Below are 21071 nucleotides of genomic sequence, written 5' to 3'. Positions count from 1 at the left end.
CCCATGCAAGCTTCCGGGGTGGACCCAGAGTCGAACTCGGGGTCTGTGCTCTGGGGGAGTGGCTGCCTCATCTCCCAGGCACCACCAGGGACCGGAGCAGAGGAAGCCTTTTACTCATCAGAAGTTCCCCAAAATTTAAAAGATACCCTTTCTGCGCAGCAGGTGGTCCAGCAAAAACCCACGGTAGCAGGGAGCGGGGAGACAAGAGGGGCCTGATCTCTCCTAAGACCCTTGGCATCTCAGGCTGGCTTTGGGAGGGGGGAGGGCGGGAAGAGCTTCAAGTAGAACTTTCCACGTGGAGGCCTTTGCCAGGGAGTGGAGGAAGCGGTTCTGGGCGCCCTCAGGTGCCCCACTCCCATGGCTGGAAGAAGGCAGGCGGGCCCTCACAAGTCCTGTGCGTGGCCACTGCGGTGCCTTTGAGCTGAGCCAAGAGGCAGCTTACCAGGCTCTGTCTTCAGGTGGAAACAAGCCAAGCGCTGCACAGCCGTCACCCGCAAACAGCATGTTGCAGCCTGACCCTCATCCCGGTGCCAAGCCCAAGAAGAACCAACAAACTTTTTTTAATATAAAAAGATCAATGAAAAATTTATTTATAAATTTTTCACGCTGGGCTACAAGTCTATATCGTACACTCAGGAATGTGCTGCAGACTTCATCCAGTTAAAAGTGATCACACCGAGACCCATACACAGCTTCCATGTAAGCCTAGAATGTCTTAACATTAATTAACATAATTAAAAAAGGTATTTGCATCTAGAAAAAATATACAGAAAAACTCCTTTTGGAGTAATCTGTGCCTCAGTTTCAATGTCTGCTTGTTTCACTGACATTATCAATATATTCTTCTCACACAAAGTTTTATAAAAAGCCACAGATGACTGCCCAAATCTGACCAGCCACGCACAAAGGGCCTCCACCCACCTGTGTCCTCAAGTGCTCCCCATTTTTGCACGAAGGGTCAGCAGCACTTCTACCCAGGGGAAGCCTCATTTAAATTTGAATAATTCAGCCTCCCTTTTATTTCTCAGGATCAAAACAACAAGGGGTGTGGGGTTGCATAGAAAATTGGAACCTCTGAGACCAGGAAGGGCGCCTTTCGGGACAGAAAGTGACGCAGAAGCACCGCCTCCGTCCTAGGTCCTCGCGCGGCCCCTCCCGGCGGCCCCTCCCCCGTGGCAGGATTTTCGGATTCGAATCGGGTCCTTGAAGCTCCGGGAGGCTGAAGAGGGGCAAAGCGGCCCTTCAGCTCACTCAGCAATTAGCACAAGAGATTCACAGTCTTATAGGCATTTTATAAAAATATAAATATGGGTACAGTTGCCTTCACAACGCTGGATACAACGCCCTTTAAAATTGGGTCTATAACCAAGATTCAAAAAATACACCTAAAACTTGGCTTAAAATATGTTAATATTTTATATTGTCATAAATGTTATGACATTTAATCGTGGCAAATCCATTTACTTTTTTTAAAAAAGTGTGCAATCGACTGTTAACTATAGTAGAACTCACTAGAAAAGGCTTGATCCCCACCCCCCCCATCACCGCCACACCCGAGCACCCAGGCTCCCGCGGAAGCTTTGCAAACCGGCAGGCTTGGGGGATGGCGGCCTCTCACCGGACAAGGCGGAGGGAGGCCTGGGGCTTCCAAAACTCACGCGGAATTGTGTGTGTGAGTGTGAGAGAGAGGAGGGAGGGGAGAGAGAGGAGGGAGGGGAGGGAGGGGAGGGCGGGGAGGAGGGGAGAGAGGTGAGGGAGAGAAGCCGGAGGGAGACGGAGCAGCATGGGGAAACCATCAGGCTGGGCGGTATTTCAGTGCAACCAAGAAATGACAGACTCAAGTTTTTAGTTTTAAGACTAGAAAAAAAAAATGCATCTTCCCCCCCATAACCACATTGACCACGCGAAATATTTTCCAAACAAAAAAATCAGGCGCACAAACATCACCCACAAATATGCACACACGTGATAAATAGTTTAGAACCCCGGGAAGAGCAGAGCGTCGTCTCCGTCGCGCGTCGGCCACGGGTCCTTCCACCTTCAGGAGAACACTTTGAGCGGAGGATCCGGTGTCTCGGGATTCCGAACTTGCTGGTAGCGAGACTCAAATTTCAAAGGGGCTGGAGCCCGCGCCCTGCCCCCACCCGCGCGGCGGCGGGCGGGGCCGTGGGAAGCGCTCCGGCCGGTCCCCGGCGGCCGCGGGGGGCGCCGACCCCGGGCCGCGGGCGGGCGGGCGCGGCTCCCGTGGGCACCGACTTGCGCGCCGGACTTCTGGTGGCCGCGGGCGCCGAGGGCCGGGCGCACACCGAGGTAGTTGGAGGGAAGGTACAGCAGGGTGGACACGCGCGGGGCCCGCGCACGGGTCGGGGTCCGGGCCGGCATCACCGGCCGCTGCCCGCGTACTTGGCCTTGGTGATGAGATAGAGCACGATGTCCTGGTGGCCGCCGAACGCGGCGATGTGCAGCGCGCTCCAGCCGTCCCGGTTGGCCAGGCGGATGTCGGCGCCGAACTTGACCAGCAGCTTCACGAGCTCCAGGTTGCCGTCGATGACCGACTGGTGCAGCGCCGTCTGGCCCTCGGGCCCGAACGAGTTCACGTTGAACTCGCAGTTGGTCATGTTCTGCAGCAGCGACTGCAGCTCCTGAGTGTTGCCCTTGCGCACGGCCTCCTGGAAGATGCGCTGCGTCTGCGGCGCCGAGCAGGTGGACAGCTCGGCCTGGCTCATGCTGCCGCCGGGCGCTGGCCGCAGGCCGGGCCGGGGCTCAGCGCGGGCGGCGGCTTCGGCGCGGGCCCCCGGCTGCCTCGGGGCGCGCCGCGGCGCATGGAGGGCGCGGCGCCCCCGGGCCCCGCACGCCGCCCCTAGGCGCTCCGGGCAATGGGGGCCAGGGGCCGCCGCCGCGGGACCCCCGCCACATCCAGCCGCGCCCGGCGGGCGGGCGACGGGGGCGGGCGCTGCGCTCGCGGGGCCGGCCGGGCCGGGGCGGCGGCGCCGCGCGCTCCCGGTCCTCGCTCGCTCCGGCTGCGGCTCCCACGCGGCCCCCACGCGCCTCCCCACGCGCCGCTGCACTCGCCCGCCCGCCCGCCGCGCCTGGGCGACTTTTACCTCCTTTATATTTGCATAACAATAGGGCGCCCGTGACGCGCGCGCCGGCGGCCCGCCGATTGGGCGGCGCCCGCGTGGGGGCGGTGCCGGGGCGGGGCGTGTCGGGGGCGTGTCGGGGGGTGTGCAGCGCGGCAGGGGGCGCTGGTCGCCGGTCGCACGGGGCCAGGAGCCAGGTGGCCGTGTGTGTGTGTGTGTGTGTGTGTGTGTGTGTGTGTGTGTGTGTGTGTGTGTGTGTGTGTGTGTGTGGTGGGGGGGGCGGGAGGGGGAGTCCGCGTCTCTACCGTCGTCCCGCCCACTCTCCCTCCGGCCACCCGGGGAATTCCAAGCTCCCTGTGAGGACAGACCAGGCCCGGCCCAGGGCCGAGCGCGACCCCGAGGGGACCCGAGGGCGGCCTCCCCTGGGTGGGTCTTCGCGGGTATTTCAGACTCGGGGGGCCTGGGTAGAGACCCCGGGTCTCGCTCTGCTCTCCTGGAGCGCTGGCCACGGACCCTCAGCGTTCCCAGCACCCCGGGCGCTCGCGGTGACGAGACCCGCCAAGGCCGGCCCGCGGGACGCATTTCTACGAGGCTGACACCCCCGCGAGGAGCTCGGGCGTGCGACCTCAGCCACGCGGGGCCCTCCCGCTCGAGGACGGCTCCCCTGGCGGCCCGGGTCACCCCGAGTTTGCTCCCTAACTTGACTGGCATGAGGAGCCAGGCAGGGCCTGGTTTCCGCCCTGCCCGGAGAAGAAGCGGGCCTGTGGGTGAGGAGGCCCGGGGCTGGGGGCGGTTTGGCAGTGGGGCTCCTCAGCGGGGGCCTGCCTCGCTCTCCTGGGCCACCCCCATCAGCGCGAACGGGACCGGTAAGGCCTGGCCAGGTGGGCAGCCCCAGGGAAGGTGCCAAGGCTGCTCTGAAAGAGAACTCTGAAACGACTCATTTCCAAACAGTAAACCCATCTTTTATTGACACTCTAACACTGCGGCCACATTTCCTCGTTAGGATTTAACAGTCTGTAGCTCTGCTGTGGTCGTTGGCAATTAAGGAGGAATGACTCTCGGAGCGGTAGGCCTGGGGCAGGCACCGGAATTCTTTCCGAGGCTGCTGGCAATTCCCGGGGAGGCAGCTCAGGGCCTCAGCTGCGGAGACCACCCTGTTAGGCCTTGTTTGGGGACGAGCTCGGTGGGTGTCTGCCCCGTGCCCCCCAGGCCTCGAGACTCACATGGGCGAGCCCTCACCTTGCTCCGTGACCTGGGAGGAGTTGCAGCCAAACGGAAGGAAACGCGGGGCAAGACCTCAGGCCTGACCCTGGCTGACTCCCCTGGGGTCCTTCCAGCGGCCAGGGAGGGCCGCCCGGGCCCCTTGCTCAGGTCTTCCTGAGGCTGGTGCTCCAGCTGCCCTGCTCAGACCTGCCCCCCGCCCCCTCCCCCGCCCCCAGGAGCTCTCCACTACGCAGGTGGGGAAGCCCGGGCTGTGCTTGGCCTGGCCGTGGGTGTGACTGGGGTGCTGCTGCCGTTGGGAGCTCCTCCTTTGCCCCGCTCATCCTGTGGGGGCGTGTCCCTGGGCGCGGTAAGGGGGCCTGGATTAGTGGCTGCTGAACTGAGCACCTTGCGGATGGGGTCCCGGACCACCTCCCCAGCACCAGAGTCAAGGCATGGCTCAGAGGGAGGCCCAGCCGAGGCTGTCCTGGGCTCTGTGCACCCAGGCCCACGTTCACCTCCGGGCAGGGACCCTTGGAGTGGGGAGGTGTGACCCTGTGCAAGGCCATGACCTGCTGGGCAACCCGCCCCCGCCTGCCGCTCCCTGGAACAGCATGGAGGGGAGGGAGCTCTGAGGACATGTCTGGGGCAGGACCTCCTTCCGGTCACGTCTGTGGTTTTTGTGTATCTGCCAGGGCCTGGCTGTGCCCAGGGCCGTCCCCAGAAGGTGTTAGGTTCACAGAGAAGCCCCAGCCCAGGTGGGCTGAGGCCCCCTGGCCTGGAGAAGAGCATCTGGAGACCCCGCTGGGTCTGGGAGCAGAGCCTGGGAGAAAAGTCCCATTGACACCCCTGGCGGGCGTCAGACAAAGGGCCCCTGTGAGCTCAGTGTGGGAACGCGAGGCCGCCACCTCGAGCCATGAAATCGTCGGCTCGGTGCCCCTGGCAGGGACGGTGTGGCTGGAGTGGCCACAGGAGCGTAGCCTGAGGTCGCTGCCCGCCCCACCCTTGCTCCGGAGCATGGGTCAGACAGGTATAGCCCCGGCTACCACCTGAGCCTCCCCCTCAACCCGCTGCGCATTTGTGGGGCTGGGGTGATGGCCACTCTGTCCATGGGGAGCCGATGGAAGGCCCGTGGCTCCTGCTGCACCGTGGCTGAGGGTGATTTTGCTCGGGGTCGCTCTGGTCCACACGCCATGTGCCAGGAGCTGCCCTGTTCAAGGACAGGACAGGGAGAGGGACATGTGGGGCACGGGCTCCAGGAAGCACTTGCTCATGTCTGCTGAAGGACATGTCCAAAAGGAGGGCGTTTGTTCCAAATGCTTTGCGGGGGGAGGGGGGGGGGAGGAGGCTCATCCCTGCCAGACCGAGTCCAGGGGCTCAGAGAAGCCCCCTCCCATGTGCGTGGCATTCCTTGGTGATGTGGTCACTTCCACAAACAGGCAAGGGCTTCACTGGCTCTGAAGGAGAAGCCCTCAACCTGGATCTGGGGGGACAGACCCAACCCTGACTACAAGGCTGGACCCCTGTCCTCCTGGGAGCTGGCCCAGGGGTGCCACCCTGGAAGGCCATGGTGGGATGAAGTCCAGGGCTGGAGAGGGCTCCCTCCTCCCTCTGGGGACCCCTTTCCTTTAGAGGCTCAGAGCAGTGGGCGGTGGGACACACCCAGGGACCCAGGCTGGGAAGGTCTGGGAGGGGCGGCCGGGAGAGGACAGTGTGGAAGGGGCGATGGCCAGAGCTGGGCCGAGGCCTGTGGCCACCTTAAAGCGCTCGGCAGGGGTGGGAGGGTGAGCGGGCCGGCGGGCAGTGGGGGCGGGGCTTCCAGCTAATTCATTAAAATGTGTCGGGGAGCGTGGGAAAGAGGAGAGTGTTTCTTCCCAGCAGCCCAGACACCTGGTAGAAGGGCCGAGAGGATAGAGATCAAATAACAAACACTCAGCCCCGGGCCAGCGGCGGCCTGAGCGGAGGAAGGACGCCTGGGGCAGGAACTGCAGCAGACAATCGCTGCAGCGGCAGGCCTGGCACCGGGGCCACAGCCCACCCTGTCGGCCTGGCGTCTGACCCCTAGCCCAGAAAGGGGCCTGAAGCGGTCACGGGGCAAGGAAGGCACTTCCCGATGGGCCAGGACCAGGGTGGGGGCTGGGGCCTAGGATGGGCTGGCAGTGAGCGAGTGAGCCCGGAGGGTCCCCGGACAGACGCAGCTAGTCTGGGCAGCAGAGGGGTGGGGAGGCGGGAAGCCCAGCTGGATGGGGCGGGCGTGGCGTGAGGACCAGGTCCCGGTCAGCTGTCCTCTCCTCTCCCTAGAGGGCTGCGCAGGGGGGAAGGGCAGAGTGGAGCTGGGGCCGGACCTGCCTGGCGGGCCTGGAAGGACACGGGCCTCGTCTCCCTGAGCCTGTGGTCCTGGCCTCTCCCTGGCTCCGGCCTCTGTCTGTCCAGGGCCGGCTGCGACACCAGGGCCTCGGGTCACAGAAGAGTCTCCAGGATGCAGCTGGGCTGGGGAGCGGGGCCGGCACCCCCGGCTGCTTCCTCTTAACCCTACGGGGGGAAGGAGTGTGGACGGGGCTGCCGTCCCAGGACAGGACGTGCGGCCGGAGGTCCCGCTCTTGGAAGCAGCACCCCAGCCGCAGAGGGTCCCTGCCCCGGTGGGGGCCCGCTCACCCTGGCACCCCTGCCCGACCCTTTGGCTCAGTGGCCTCAGGGTGGAGGAAGGCTGGGGTGGCAGAGCTGGCCCTCGCACGCAGCCCACGTCCCTGGGCTGGCCTTCCTCTCTCCATCTGTGGGGCGACGCCCTGGCCCAGCAGGCTCCTGGGTTGCTGGGGAGCTGAGTGGGTCAATGCCTGGCACCCAGCGGGGGGCTGCACCCTTGGGGGCTCAGAGGCATTGGCCACCCTCATGTGGTCAGGAACAGAGGGACGGGGCAGAGGCCGGCATGGCACCGCCCATGCCCCACGGGCCTGCAGATGTGCCCCGCCCTGGGGAGAGGCGGCACCCTCCCCGGCCCCCAGGCCCCGCCACCCCGAGGCTTCCGCCTGGCTCCTCAGCAAATCTGAGCTGGTTTCCGCCCCGGGGCAGGAAGGACAGGAAAGGGATGTGAGCTGGGGTGGGTGCGCATTCCTGGGGGTGAGCCAGGAGGAGGCAGGCGAGGGCAAGACGGGTCTGTGCCCAGGCCCTCTGCTCGCAGGAGCCCCGACCCGGCTCCACCGCCCGGCCCTGTGGGCCCTCTGGGTGTTGGCACTGGCTCTGAGCCTTAGTTTCCCTTGGGGGGGGGGCGGCAGCAGCTACTTCCTGCCGTTGGGAGGATGGAGGCTCAAACGCACATGTGCTCGGGGCCCTCCAACACAGTGCCGACTGCTGGTCTCTCTCACGCGAGGAGGCCACCCAGCCCTGAGCCTGCGTGAAGGAAAGAGGCCCTGTGGGGACATGGCCCAGCTGGGGCCTGTTCCCTAGGAAGGCCCCCCAGGACCCCCATCCGCGCTCACTGGAGTCTGAAGTGCCAGGAGGGTCTTGAGGGCGGCCCGCCTGGGCCCTGGGCCCGCTGCGGGGAGTGAGTGGTGCAGGGGCCGGCACGTACCGCCACAGCAAAGTGGGTGGACCACGCAGCACATGGGGCCCAGCCACCTGTCCTGCACCCCTGCAGCCCCGCTGAGCACCAGCAGACTTGGGGAGCCCCCCCGGTGTGGCCCTCGGGCCTTTGCCCAGGCCGTTTCCTCCTCCAGGCATGCCTCCCGAATGCCTCCTTGCTGAGCGCTGGGCAGTTCTTGGCTCAGGGTCCAAGCCTCCTGACCGCGAGGAAAGCTCCGTCTTCCCGGGACGGCTGCGAGGGGCTGAGCGCGCTCGGGGGTGTGGGGTGAAACGGTAACCAGCCGAAGGAGTCCTGGCCACCACCCGTGCAGCGTTTCCATTTTATTGCCGGCTGCCTAGGCCCCCAGGGGTGACGCAGGCCATGGGGCCAGGGGCCCAGTCCTCAGGAGGGGCTGCCGGCCGGGCTGGGGGCTCGGCTCGGCTCGCGGGAGCCGGGGACACCTTCCAGAACCTCTCGGAAGTTCTCGGCGACTCGGCCCAGGTGGGAGCCCTCCCAGAAGACTTTGCCGCAGCCCGTGCAGCAGTAGAAATGCCGCAGCCCCGGCCTCCGCAGCACGCCTGCCGGGACCCCCGACAGCTGCAGTCGGGTGCCGTTGCCCAGTCTGGCTGGCACGCGGCTCTGCAGGTCCTCCTCCTCCAGCCAGCGGCAAGAGGGGTCGTAGGCGCAGCCCCCAGGGGCCTCCTCTGGGGCTGAGCCTGGACAGGCGGAGCAGCCACCCTGAGCCCCCGCCCCACTCTCTCCAGCGGTCCCTCCTTCCGCTTCCCTAGCCACCCCAACCCCTGCCTCTCCTACCCAGGGACCTCTGGGTCACAGGTGACTGACCCCTCTCTCTTCCCAGCCCTCCCTGACACTGCCCCCCAACTCCCCAGGGCACAGGGACCATCCCCTCAGAGTGGTCCCCTCTGCCCCATCCTGGGGTGGGTCCAGATGCCAGGGCCCCTTGTGTCCTCGGTGGGTGGTCCCAGGGCTCACCTGTCTCCCGTTCATCCTCGATTTGGGCGGCCTCGTCACCTGTCAATCAAGGATGTCAGGGTCTGTTCTAAGGATGCACTGGCAGCCCCAGCGCCCACAGGGCACCTTGAAGTGCCCAGCCTTTCCCCCACCCCCAGCAGAGAGGGCAAAGGGCAGGGGGCCAAGAAGCTCTGGCGCCAGCCCAGTCTCCTCCCATGGGAACTCACACCTTGGGAGGTTCGTGGGGCTCAAAGGTCCCTGGGAACCATGTTCTGGGCGTAAGATCGGCCGATTAGGGCACTTGGGGGCCTGAGAACCGGCGGGCAGGGTGGGGTGGGGGCAGCCCGTCGGTGGCGATGAGCAGATAAGCCCACTGCCAAGGAGGGAGTTTCGCAACCAGCCAGCACCAGGTCGGTGGGCGGGCCGGGGCCCAAGGGACCGCTGGAGCTCAGGGTGTGGGAGAGACCCTGGGAGGCGGCCTCCTCCTGACCCTGCAAGAGGGCCCCACCCGCACTGAGGGCACGGTGTGACGGCCAGGGACACGGCCAGGCCGGCAGCAGCCAAGGGGCCAGTGCGGGATAGAGGCGGCGATGGCCGAGGAGCCCTGGCCAGCAGGTGGGAGAAGCGTCCCCCAGGCCCGTTGACCCTCGTAATTTGCTTGGCAAACATTTCTTTGCAGACGGTTCCAGATTAAGTGCAGCCAGATCTGAATGGATGAGGCGCCCACACCAGCCCTGCCACCCCCGTGGAGCCCAGCGAGGCCATGACCTCCGTCTGGCCTCCCTGCTTCGCCACAGCCTGTCTGGCCCCAGCCCTTACCTGCCAGCTCGTGAGGGTGCTGCCCAGGGCAAGTGTGAGCCTCCGGGTGGGGTGTCGGGGGCTCGGCGGGGCTGGAGCCCGGGGGGGGGGCCCTGTGGGGGGCACTGCTCATGCCCTGCCCCTCCCCCCAGCCTCCAGCACGTCCTGGCCATGCTGTGGAGAGCTGAGAGCTGCACAGGGCCGGACGCAGGCCGTCATGACAGCTCAACCACTACGTGGGTGGCCCCAAATCTCCAAGGGAGGCGGGAAGGACAGTGAGAAGACAGCACCCTGGAAGAGCACCAGCTGTGCACAGGGGCCCGGAGGCACCCTGGCCTCAGGCTCACCCCTTCGGCTGTCCCAAGATGCCCTTCATAGCCACCCCATCCCGCCCTCCACGGAGGGAAACTGAGGCCGGGCCCCTGAATAGGACCTGCCCTGGTGGGGGCGGACAGCGGGGCTCGCCCTCCTTCCTGTGCACCCAGGCTCACCTACGTTCAGACCGCTACTTGGCGAGGCCAGTGATGCAACTGTACGCAGGTGAACGTGTGTGCTCTGCCCGTGTGTGTTCATCTGTGTGCGCACGTGACCGAGTGTGCACGGGCACGTGTGTGAGAGCGCATGTGCCAGTGAGCGTGTGTGTGTGTCTTCACGTGCAAGGTACACGTACGCGTCCATGTGCGGGTGCGCTCCACGTATGGGGCAGGGTGATTAAGCAGGGCCCACTGCAGAGAAAGCGGGGGACACTATCCCGGGGGCCCTGAGTGCCGGAGCTTCCCGGTCTCCTGGACCAGAGGCCTGCACACCACACAGAGGGGAGCAGAGGCCACAGCCCTCGTCCCGGCCCTGAACACTGTCTGCCCACCCCCACACTGGCACCGGCCCCTCCCTGGCCGTCCCCGGAGGTTAGCCCTGGGAGCACGCAGCAGCCGGGCCCCTGCCCACGACTCCACGGAGCCCTCTCCTGAGCGGGGCACACTCACCTGCGCCGCTAGGGCCTTCTGGGAGGCCGCTGAGCCACACAAGCTGCTTCATTACAGCCTTGGAGACCTTCAGGTACTGGTGACAGTTGCAAGCCTAGGGACGGAGGAGGTGCTGAGGCTGCGGAGGTGCTCTCTCCAGCCCCAGCCCTGTGTTCCTTGCAGCTCTGGGTCTGCCCAGGGGGTTTCACAGAGACGCACGACACCTCCCTTCCTCTTCTTGCAAGACCATGGGGCGCACCACCTCCTGGGAGCCCTCCCTGACTGCACGGGCTCCAAGTGGGCCCTGGGCAGCCTCTTCTAATTCCAAAGATGCTAGAGGTCTCTGCCATCACCCAGCTGTCCTCCCCAAATACAGAGCCAAGCCTGGGCCCCCTGGGATGGCTCAACATTGGTGGGGGATGCAGGCCCAGCATCAAAGTGTCAGGGTGGGCGGCCCTAGAGCTGCTCTGACCCCTCAGCCCATTTTGGGGCATGCCAGGGCCATTTCAGTGTCCACGCTTCCTAATGACGCCTGCTGCCTGCCCTGCGCCGGGGGCTGGCATGGTCTGGAGGCTACTGGGCACCGAGTGTGTGAGGGGCAGAGGAGCAAAGCCACTTCCGCTTCCACGCAGAGTCCGGGTCGAGGACACGTAGCGGGCTCAGCCCCACCGACCTGACTGTCCCCGAGGGTGGGGGTGGGGCTTGCGGGGCCCATCCTGCCCTCACAATGTGGCCACCCTGGGGCTGCTCCAAGACAACCACTGCCTGGCGGGGTGTCAGGTCTGGACATAGGATTCCCAGAGCGAGGCAAGGAGATGGGGTGGGGGGCCCGGGCGCCCGCTGAAACCCAGCTCCCAGGCGGGTACATGCAGGTATCCTGTCACGGGAGGGGGGGTGAGCCTGTCCACGGGGAGGAGGGGCCGTAATGGGTGCTCAAGCGCCGGCGCCGGGCCCCCTCCTCCCCTGGTGAGCCCTGTCAGTGCCCTGGATGACAGAGCGCCTGGGGTGGGTAGGAGGCGGTGGCCACGGGCTCCTGGAGCCACAGGCTTGGGGCGGGGAGAGGGCTCCTGCCCTGCCCCCCCCCACACACACCCTCGTCCCACGGCCTTTCATCACGGAGCCTGCTTTACCTGTGGCCTCACTGCTTGGCCTCCAGCATCACAACCCGGGGTGGCAGGGGGGTGGGCAGGCGCCAGAGGGCAGGGCCGCCTCTGCTGGGAGGCTGGGGGGGCGAGGTTGATCCTCATGCAGGACCCTCCCCTGGGTCTCTCTGGGGGGCCTCCCCACACCGACCCCGGCCAGACTCTGGGCTGGCCTCCGGCACAGGGAGACCACTGTGGGCTTTGCCCTCCTGGTTGCAGGTCCAGGGGCTCTTGGGGCAGGAGTGAGGGCAGAGCCCCGGCTGCAGGTCAGGCCCGTGGTCACTCCAGGTCCAGCTGGGGAAGAAGCTGAGAAAAGGCGGGCTGTCTAGCCTCCGGCCCCTGCCCTGGGCTGCCTGCCACAGAGGCCCAGGCTCTCCCTGTCCAGGCCACCCGAGGGGACAGCACCAGCAGGTGTGGGAGGGACGGCTCAGCGGGAGGAGGGTGGGGTGGGGTCCTCTGCAAGGGGTCCGCCAGCCTTCCCAGGACCGGCGGTGTGCACGCCTGGGCGGGGCCGCCAGCTCACGCTGAGTCACTGCGCGCAGACAAACGCCCGGTGCTGTTGTCCGCGAGGGCCGGCCCCACCCTCGGGAAGCACCGGTGCTAGTTTTCCCACGGCCGCTGCCCACTGTCGGGTCTTGCTGTCACCCGGGCCCCCACCCCCACTCCCGGCTGGAAAAGCCGGTTCTGGGCCACCTGCCCACCCCCTGTCCTGTGGTCCCCATCTGTAGGAGGGCCTGGCACCCAGGGCCCCCCTGTCCACCCCACGGCCCAGCAACCCTTGCCTGACCACCTGCTGTGGGTGGCTGCGGGCCTGCCCTTGTGGGGCTCGGAGCTGAGCACACGACCATCACCCTCCCCACGCAGAGGGGGACGGAGCCTCTGACCTCCCATTGTGGAGAAGGGGCCTCCGAGGGGCTGAGTAGCTTGCTCACGGTCACACTTGGCTGGCCAGGACCCCACACCTGGCAGGGTCCTTACCCCGCCAGCCCCCAGCCGAGGGGATGCGTGCAGGTGGTGTCTGAGCCAGGTCCACTTCCTGCAGGGCGTGTGCAGACCCCAGCCTCGGATGCCAGCAGATCTGGGCAGACGCCAGTGGGGGGCGGTGGGCGCCCTGGACGGGCGGACAGTGTGGTCTTGTTGGTCCCGCCCAGTCTCCTTGCCCCCATCCAGCCTGGGAGCCTGGCGGCAGGGCGGGCCTCCACCCCCAGAGCCTGGCTGGGTGGGAGGGGCCAGGTGAGTCGGGCAGGAGGGGCTGGGAAGGTTCCTGCCTCCCCTGTCCCAGGGGTCCACCTGCATGCCTGGTTGCCACAGCTCCCAAGGGTGCTTGGGGCCAACGTCCACCGTGCCGCCCAACCCCAGGGCGTGAGGCTGCCTCTCTGGGGCTGGGGTGCCAGCCGGGACTGGCCCAGGGGCCTGGTGGTCCGCCCTCTACGGCCTGTTCCCTTCCCCCAGGCCCGAGGAGGGCAGGAAGGGCCACTTCCCTGGGAGGCGCCCCCAGCCCTTTGCTGGGCTTGGCGGGTGTGCGAGCTGGCACCCTCCGTTCCTCTAAGACTGGGACTTGGGGAGGGGGAAGCTGGAGGGCTGAGGGGTCGGTTTCCAGGTGCTGGGAGCCATGCCCATGAGCAGGCCTGCTCTCAGCTCTGAACCCAGGAATCCCACCCCCACCCATCACTCCCCCTGGGGAGTGACTGCCACCAGTGCAGCCAGAGCTGAGCAGAGGCGAGGTCACGGGGTCTGTCCTTAACTGTGTGTCCCCAGGCACGTCTGCTCCCACCAGCCGTGGACGCACACTTGCCGTGGTCCGTGGTGTCTGCTGTGCCACCAGGTAGTGGACGGCTGGTGCACCGATGTCGGGAGTGGGGAGAGGGCTGTCACAGGCAGGCCGGACTGGGCCACAGAGTGCGGTGGGAGGGGCCTTGCACACGCTCCTGCCCAGAGCCCACCAGCCCCTCCTAGGGCTGAGAGCAGCACCATGCTAACTGCTTATAAACACCCTTGGACCCCCATCAGCCCTGGGCCTCCCCGAGTGGGGGGCTGAGGGGGGCGCGGTGGGAGATGGGCCACACCGGGGGCTGCCAGGGCACAGAGCGTGAGAGAGGACCAGTGGTCCCTAGGGGACAGGGCGGCAGGAAGTGGCCTTTCCAGGCTGGGAGCCTAGTGGAGGGACCCAATGCTGAGGAGGACCTGGCCAGCAGCCGGCCTGACCATGCTCCCTGGTAGGCCAGCCGCTCTCCCTGCCCTCAGGCCCACCACCCAGTGGGATGTGAGGTACGGTCAGTCTGGTACCCAGGCCCCAGGAGACCCCACAGGCAGGCAGGAAGGAGGCTTGGGCTGAGAAGCTGTGACACGCTCTAGAGTAGTGGCCCATTTCTTGCTCATTTAGAGCAAATTTACAGCAAAGCATAAAAGAGCAGAAGAAAATAAACATCATCCCCGTACGACCACTGGGCGAGAAAAGCCAGCATGGGGTGGCGGGGTCTCCGGCACCTTCCCGTACACACCTACACTCGGCAAGTGTCTCCTACTCGTGCCAGAGGAGCTGCAGGGCACCAGTGTCAGTTCCCAGGGCCCTATGGCCCATTTGGTCCCTGCCAGGCGCCACCCCCCTGCCCCACCCCTCCCCGGCCTTGCCTGAGGTCCTGAGACCGGTGGGTCCAGAGGCCTCCCTGGGCTGGCTTGTGCACCGTGACCCCCCAGAGCTGCCCCAACAAATGGTGCAGGGCCAGGGACAAAGGGCTGGTATGAAAGACCCCCGGCCTGGGGGCGGGCCTGACACCTCGCTACAGGCAGACAGAGGCCATGGAGGAAGCAATTAGGCGCCGCCCTGGGTCCGCTCCACACCTCACTCTCCCACGCTGTCTGGCAGCGCTTTGAGGGGTCCTGGGCCAGCTGCCCCCCAAGTGCCCGGGGGGTGGGGCTATGAGCCTCCTTCAAGACAGGCTGGCCTGGCCCAGGAAGGCCCTGCTGGCCCTGGCACTGGGCTGGGGGCTGGGAGCACTGTGGCCCCTCCCGTCACAGCTGAGATCCCAGGCACTTACAGGGTTCAACCCCCCACCTGCCAGCCACGGGCACATGCTGGGGCAGCAGGACCAGGCCCCAGGCCCCCGGGGAGGTGTGTGGTTGAGATGGGGCCTGCCTGGGAAGGTTTAAAATCCCAGCCAGTGTTCTTCTGACCTGTGAAGCAGGCTTGCGGCCCTCTGTCCCCACTGCTGGAGACCTAGGATGGCAGCCCTGCAGGGGCCCCGCTCTGTGCCCGCCCTGCCCCCAGGCCCAGGAAGGTCAGTTCCCACAGGCCCGGCCCCTCCCCCACCAGGCCATGGTCCATCCCCTTTGTGGGGCCCGGACAATGTCTCCGCAGACAGAGCGGGGGATGGGCCTCTGGCGCTGTCGGCCCCCTGGGGGGTCAGGGGCCACGGGTGCTGGGGCCTGCGGTGTGTGAGAGACCCTGACAGCGCCAGGTCTGGGCACACACGTGTGCATTGGCACTCCGCAGGCGTGTGTCTCGGAAGCACCCAGGTCCTTGGGGTGCAAGAGCACCAGCTTTGGAGCAGCTGAGTGTGTCCACGTGTGGGCGTGAGTCAGGCGTGTGAACACGGAGCCTGTGTGACCCGGCACGTCACGTGAGGACACAGGGCCCGCGTGAGTGGATGTGCCTTTGAGGGCTCGCCCAGCAGCCTGCAGTGCCCCACACGTACGGTGTGTGGGGGGGTCCGGAGGTGTGTTCCTGGGGTGGGAGGAGTCCTGACGGGGAGAGTCCGCCTCTCCAAGCAGATGGGGAGGGGACAGGGGCATCTGGGACAATGGGAGGAAAGCCACGTGCCCCGGGCAGAAAGATAAGCATGGTGTCCAAGACGCAGTCTGGACAACACAAGGCCTGACTGAGGGGCACTGCCTGGCCAGGGTCACCCCGGTTAGGGACACAGGGGAGGGTCTGAGCCCCTCCCTCAGGCTCTCTGGGGCCGGCAGGCCTACAGCCCGGGAATCGGTCACTCCCTGCCCTGTGTGCCTTGATCCTCTCAAGCCTTCACTCCCTTTTTCTTCCAACTGTGCCAGCCACAGCCCAGGGCCCACTTAGAACCTGGACGTGCAGACCTCACTGCATGGTGACAGCCGGACTGACAGCCCAGCTTAGGTCATCTAAGGCCTATCAGAATGAGACCCCACGTCCAGCTCACTCGGATGGGTCGGGGCCAATGTCCACCGAGGCAGACAGAGGGGTGTGAGCCACTGGGCCTGGACAGGTGGCCAAGTCCTCCCCTCCTCCTCGCATCCTGGACTCTGACACAGGACAGTCACGGCCCCCTTCCAGGGGGACCAGGGAGAACGCGGACCGATATGTGAATTTCAGATAAAACATGGGATTCTGCTCTGAAGTTCGCACTTACCAGGGGTCTGTCCTGGCATTTCCCAAGTCCGGCCCCCAGCCCTCCCAGGCTCTTAGAAGGAACAGAGGCAGTGAGAGAGCTGCAGGGAGGCCCCGGACCTGCTCCCACGGCAGGGAGACCCCGACGAGGGGCAGTGCTCACCGTCCCCAGGCAGGCATGGCCAGCACCCCCTAGCTCTCTCCGTGAGGTGAGGGTGGGTGGGTGGCCACATGCCCTGGGTTAAATCAAACAGAATCTGGGCCAGAGAATGCCCTCTGGACCCAGGCCCTGGGGTGGCTCCCCATCCCCTTTGGCCCCTCAGCACCTCCCCCTAGGCAGCACATCACCCTTGACGCCCATCCCTGGCAAGACGCTGGGCAGCACACACCCCCTCTCCGTGGCAAGACGCTGGGCAGCACACACCCCCTCTCCGTGGCAAGACGCTGGGCAGCACACAGCCCCCTCTCTGTGGCCCCCAGTTAGCTGGTTTTCCCCCTCCCCCCGCCGTCCACACCGCCACAGCCCCAGCACCCTCCTAGGCGGCACGCACACCTCCCCTGTGGCCCCTGAGCACCCCGCTGCGAGCACATAGCACCCCTCCCCCGAGCACACCCCCAGGCGGCACACAGCCCCCGCCCAGTGGTCCCGAAGCCCCCCCCAGGTGGCCACACCCCTCCACCGTCCCCGATGAGCCCGGGAGGCGCCCCCTTCCCGGGGCTCCCGGGCACCCCCAGCGCGGCAGGCGCGAGCCGTTCCCAGACGGGGGAGGGGCGCGGGCCGTGAGAACCGCCGGCGGCGGGCGCGTGGGAAAGCGGGAGGAGGGGCGGCGCGGAGGGCGGGGCGCGCCTGGGAACGGCCCCCGCCCCCGCCGGCCTTTGAAAGGGCCACTCAGGGCGCCCGGCCCAGATTCAAAAGCAAACGGCCGCCCGCCCGCCAGCCTTCCCGCGCCGGCGGGGGCGGGGGCGGAGGACCTCGGCTGCCCAGGGCCGTGTGGGAGGGGGCGGGCGCCAGCCGGCGGAGAGAGGGGTGACAGGCTGGGGAAGTTGGGGAAGGGCCGATGCGGTACGGGCTGGGGGCAGCCCTGGTTGTCCCCCTCCCACCGACAAGTGGAGCTGGGCCCTCAAACAGCAGGTGGCAGCCCTGCAGCCTGGGGTTTGTCACCCACTCACATCAGGCCTGCACAGGGGGCCAGGGGACAGTTCCTGCCCCCGTGCTCTCAGCCCAAGGAGAGGGGGGCTCCAAAGTACTTCTACAAAGGGTGGTGGTATTCCTGGGATTGGGCTGGGGGCCTGGAGGACTTCCTGGAGGAAGTGACATCTAAACTGGGGCTTGGCAGGCCTGGGGGAGAGAGTGGGTGCTCAGGTGCTGCAAGAGCTGGGGTGTGATGTGGGGTCTGGTGAGGTCAGGAGGGGCCGGTGTGGACAGCAGGCTGGAACGAGTCGGGGCACTGGCAGTGTGGAGGGGTGGGCGCGGGGCTGAGCCCAGGGGCGGGCGTCCCCCGGCCCTTCCCCCTTTCTGCACCTTCCAGGGCCACTGAGTCAGGCCAAGCAGGAGAGGGCCCCCTCTTCTACTGCCACCTGCGCCTGGCGCAGTGCGTCTGCCGAGATGCGGGGAGGAAGAAGCAGTCCCTGCCCAGCCCAGCCCCCCACTTCCTGGGGGCCCCCGCAATGCACTCTCCCCCGCCACTCCCCCAGCTCCAGGGAGGAGAGCACCGTTCCTTCTCCCGAGGCCCTGCCCTACCCCTGGCTGGCTGGGGGCACACCTAGGCCCCCACCTGCCCAGGTATCCACCAGCCATGCTGCTCCCCTGTGGAGACCCCGTATCCCTGTGGAGACCTTCGGGGTCTGTGCTGGTCCCAGACGTACCCGACGATGGGCTCTCAGCAGAGCTCCACCCACAGGGGCCCTGCTCAGGGTGGCGGGTGGGCGGAGAGCGGGGCTGCCTGGGAGGGGCTGGGAAGGGGGTGCCCCCACACCCCAGCCGGTCTGACTCCGTGCGGCTGGGGAGGGGCAGGTGGCCGGGTGGGAGCGGGGGTGACACAGGCCCACTCCTGCTGCTTGCCCACCCACAGGGCACCCGCTGCGCTGGCCATCGATCCAAAGGCCCCTGCCCTGTTCGGACACAGATGGAGTAGTCACTGCCTGGCAGGCCCTACTCTGTCACCCTGAGGACCCTCCCCAGACCCAATCCACGGCTACCTGGGGCCTCCTCCATCTGCAGCCCTGACCCCAAGGCTGGTGAGCCTGTTCCGCCTGCTGCATCCAGGGCTGAGGGGACAGTGGGTCTGCAGAAGCGAGGCCTGCTATCCTGGTCCAGGCCCCCTGGCTTTGGAGCTGGCAGGTTCTCAAAAGGAAGAAGAGGCCACCTCCCCTGCTAGATGCCAGCCTGGCCCCTGGGCCCGGTCATCCCTGCCACCGACCCCAGCAGCGGGGCGGGGGCGGGGGCTTTCCTGGAAGGGCTGCTTGGTTTCTGCGAAAGCAGCTGTGGGCAGTGTGCGAAAGAACACACAGGCGGGGCTGCTGCCAACAAAACCTTATCTACGGACCCTGAAGTCTGCATTTCATGTGATCTAGCTCGTGGGCTGTGATGTCTGACATCTGGGGGACGGTGCGCCTCCGGCCCTTCCGCCGGCCCCAGCCCCGGCCACGGCCACGGGACCCTCGGACTGAGATGGGTGCCCTCCCCCACCCACCCCACGGGCCTGGCTGGCATCGCCTGCCCCTCGCCCGGAAGGCAGGTCATCTGCGCCCTGCCCTCCCTCCCCTTTCTTTCGAGCCCACTGAGCGGCGGGTATAGAGCTGGCCTTTGACACCTCTGGCCAGTGGCTCCTGCTGGCTCCGTGGCTGGGGCTCAGAGAGTGGCACTGACGTGGGCCAGGGGGGCACAGAGCAGAGGGATGGGAGACCCCAGACTTTGTGTTTTGGGTGTCCTCTTGCTGCCCAAGGTGTCTTACTGACCTTGGGCCTGAGAGGACAGAGCCGAGGGTGCCCACATGGTCTTTGCCCCTCCCTCCAGCTCCAAGAGGCCTGTCCTCTTTGGCCTGCACCGGCTCCCCCCGAGGCGTCACGCCGGCCTGGCTTGGGGCCCGCGTCTTGGCCGTGGCTGTGGCCTGTTCCCTCCGTCCCGTGTATCTGTGCACCAGTGTGCCCGCCGTCCCACCCTGCACTGTGACCTGTCCTCTGTCAGGCGAGTCTGCGCCCTCTGAGTTCTGACTTGAAGCATCTCGGCCCTTTTAAAAAGTGAACATCCATCAACATCCAGGAGGTACGTCCTGGGGGGGGGCCCCCAGACCGCACATGGGAGCACCTCTTAGAAGCACACGGTGAGGACCAGGGTCCAGAGGGGAGTGGCCCTGACCGCCGGGCCCCGGGGCACCTTCCCCACAGACAGACACAAAAGGAGCAAGGAGCTGGGTGCCTGGATGGGCGCCTGGCGTGAGCTGGGCTGGGGGCTCAACACACCCGACCTCCCCGGGCGCTGACCAGCAGGTCCCCTGGCCCAGGCTGTTCCCAGGGCCTCATCACACATCTCGGACCACATGGGGGCCCCTGGTAGCCCTGCGGGAGGATGAGAGTCCCACGTGGGGCAGGCATGTGGCAGACTACCAGACAGCTGGTGCCCAGGCAGCTCTGCGTCCGTGCGCGGGTGTGGGTACGGCTGTCACGCCAGCCCAGGATCCTTCCTAAAGGAGTGGGCCACCGGGAGCAGGGGTCCCCAGGCCAGTGCGGTCCAGGTCCTCAGTTTCCCCAAGAGCCATCTGGTGGGAACCAAGGCTGGGCTCTGGATGAGACCCAGAGGGGAGGGGTGGGACCGAGAGGAAGGCCCTGCAGGCTGTGGGGAGGGCCTCCTGGGGTGATCAGCTGGGCCCACCCTGCTGTCACCTCCGGGGAGCTAGGCCGAGCTTGCCGATGGGCCCGACACCCCGGCTGGCATCCTGAGTCTGGAGGCATGCTGGGCCCCAACCCCTGATGAAACCTGTCTGGTAGCTCCCGCCACCCTCGAGGCCTGTGACAGGCCCCGCCTACGGCTGCAGGAGCCAGCGGCCCAGGGTCTCTGCCTGTGCAGGGTGGGGGCCGCTCCTTCTGCAGCCTCTGTGCCTCTGTGACCCTGGGGGCACCGAGTGTGGGAACGGGGCTGGGGGCCACGGAGCACAAAGGCCGGGGAGGGGCGGGGTCAGTGGCCGCTGCGCCTCTTCCTGTCTGTTCCTACGTCTGCAGTTGGCCATTAGGGTATAGGGAGGGTCTCCATGCTTGGGGACAGGCTGGGCATGGGCGCCCCGGCCGGCCCCTGGGTCTGGGAGGGCTCCGGGGCCCCCACCACTGCAGGCCTCCAAGTTGTGGGTGTGTGCGCTGGGGGGCCGCTGGCCAGGGGTCCCCCTCGCATGCCCAGGCCCCAAGAGCCCTCTGCCCACACCCGTTCCCGTGCCAGAAATCAGCCTGGGCGGCCTCCTCCTCCCTCTCAGGGCCCCTGCCCAGCCCTGGGGTCTCCCGGGGGGGTCTGTAAGCCTGTCCCCGAGGCCCAGCCTCCCGTAACTGCAGGCTCCTCCCCCCATCACCCTCCCCTTCCTGGGGACCCCTGAGCTGGCTCTGCTGAGAGCTCCCTGAGGTGGGGTGACTGTCATCCTGCAGTGGCCTCCCCTCCCGGGGCCCACTTCTAAGGGCCGACGTCACTGGGGCCACGGCCCAATCCCCACCACAGCAGAGGGGGCCGGAGGGACAGAAAAATAGACGTTATGCCCGGCCACGCCTGGGCTCCTGCTTAGGGTTTTTTTTAAACTCAAATTTCTTTGATAAGATCCTTTCCCATGGTGGACAGCGCTGGGAATGTCCTCTTGGCGGACGTTCCCGATGGACAATCCCAGGCCCAAGTCGCCAACTTTGTGGGCCATGACCCTGCCCTCTATGAGAGACCCACTGCCCCTCGCCCACTGGGCCCCAGGGTGGGCGGGCGGGCCACCTCCCTGCGACAGGGGCCTCCCCCACGTGGCCGGGCAC

General features: G+C 66.5%; 2 protein-coding genes across 11 annotated transcripts in view; both read right to left on the bottom strand.

Annotated features, from left to right (window-relative positions):
• Window positions 1-1271: 1271 nt before the first annotated feature.
• On the bottom strand, window positions 1272-3098 carry NRARP (NOTCH regulated ankyrin repeat protein). The gene has a single exon (XM_082468490.1). The coding sequence runs from the start codon at window positions 2724-2726 to the stop codon at window positions 2382-2384; it is 345 nt and encodes a 114-aa protein (XP_082324616.1). The 5' UTR covers window positions 2727-3098; the 3' UTR covers window positions 1272-2381.
• A 2255-nt stretch (window positions 3099-5353) lies between these two features.
• EXD3 (exonuclease 3'-5' domain containing 3) overlaps window positions 5354-21071 on the bottom strand; it is a 78759-nt gene continuing 63041 nt past the window's right edge. For 8 of the 10 annotated variants that reach the window (XM_082467668.1, XM_082467670.1, XM_082467671.1 and 5 more), the window contains 3 exons: window positions 10593-10686; window positions 8833-8871; window positions 5354-6812 (listed from right to left, as the gene is read on the bottom strand). In XM_082467668.1, coding sequence (XP_082323794.1) covers window positions 6424-6812; window positions 8833-8871; window positions 10593-10686 — 522 coding nt within the window. In that variant the 3' untranslated portion in view covers window positions 5354-6423. Of the gene's footprint in view, window positions 6813-8165; window positions 8556-8832; window positions 8872-9748; window positions 10335-10592; window positions 10687-21071 lie in introns of those variants that run through there. The other 2 variants (XM_082467667.1, XM_082467672.1) reach the window with 2 other exon arrangements.

The sequence above is a fragment of the Balaenoptera physalus genome (genome assembly GCF_965194825.1).
Source record: "Balaenoptera physalus genome assembly, chromosome: 7".
NCBI lineage: Eukaryota > Metazoa > Chordata > Mammalia > Artiodactyla > Balaenopteridae > Balaenoptera > Balaenoptera physalus.
This window is presented reverse-complemented; position numbering and strand designations above follow the sequence as displayed.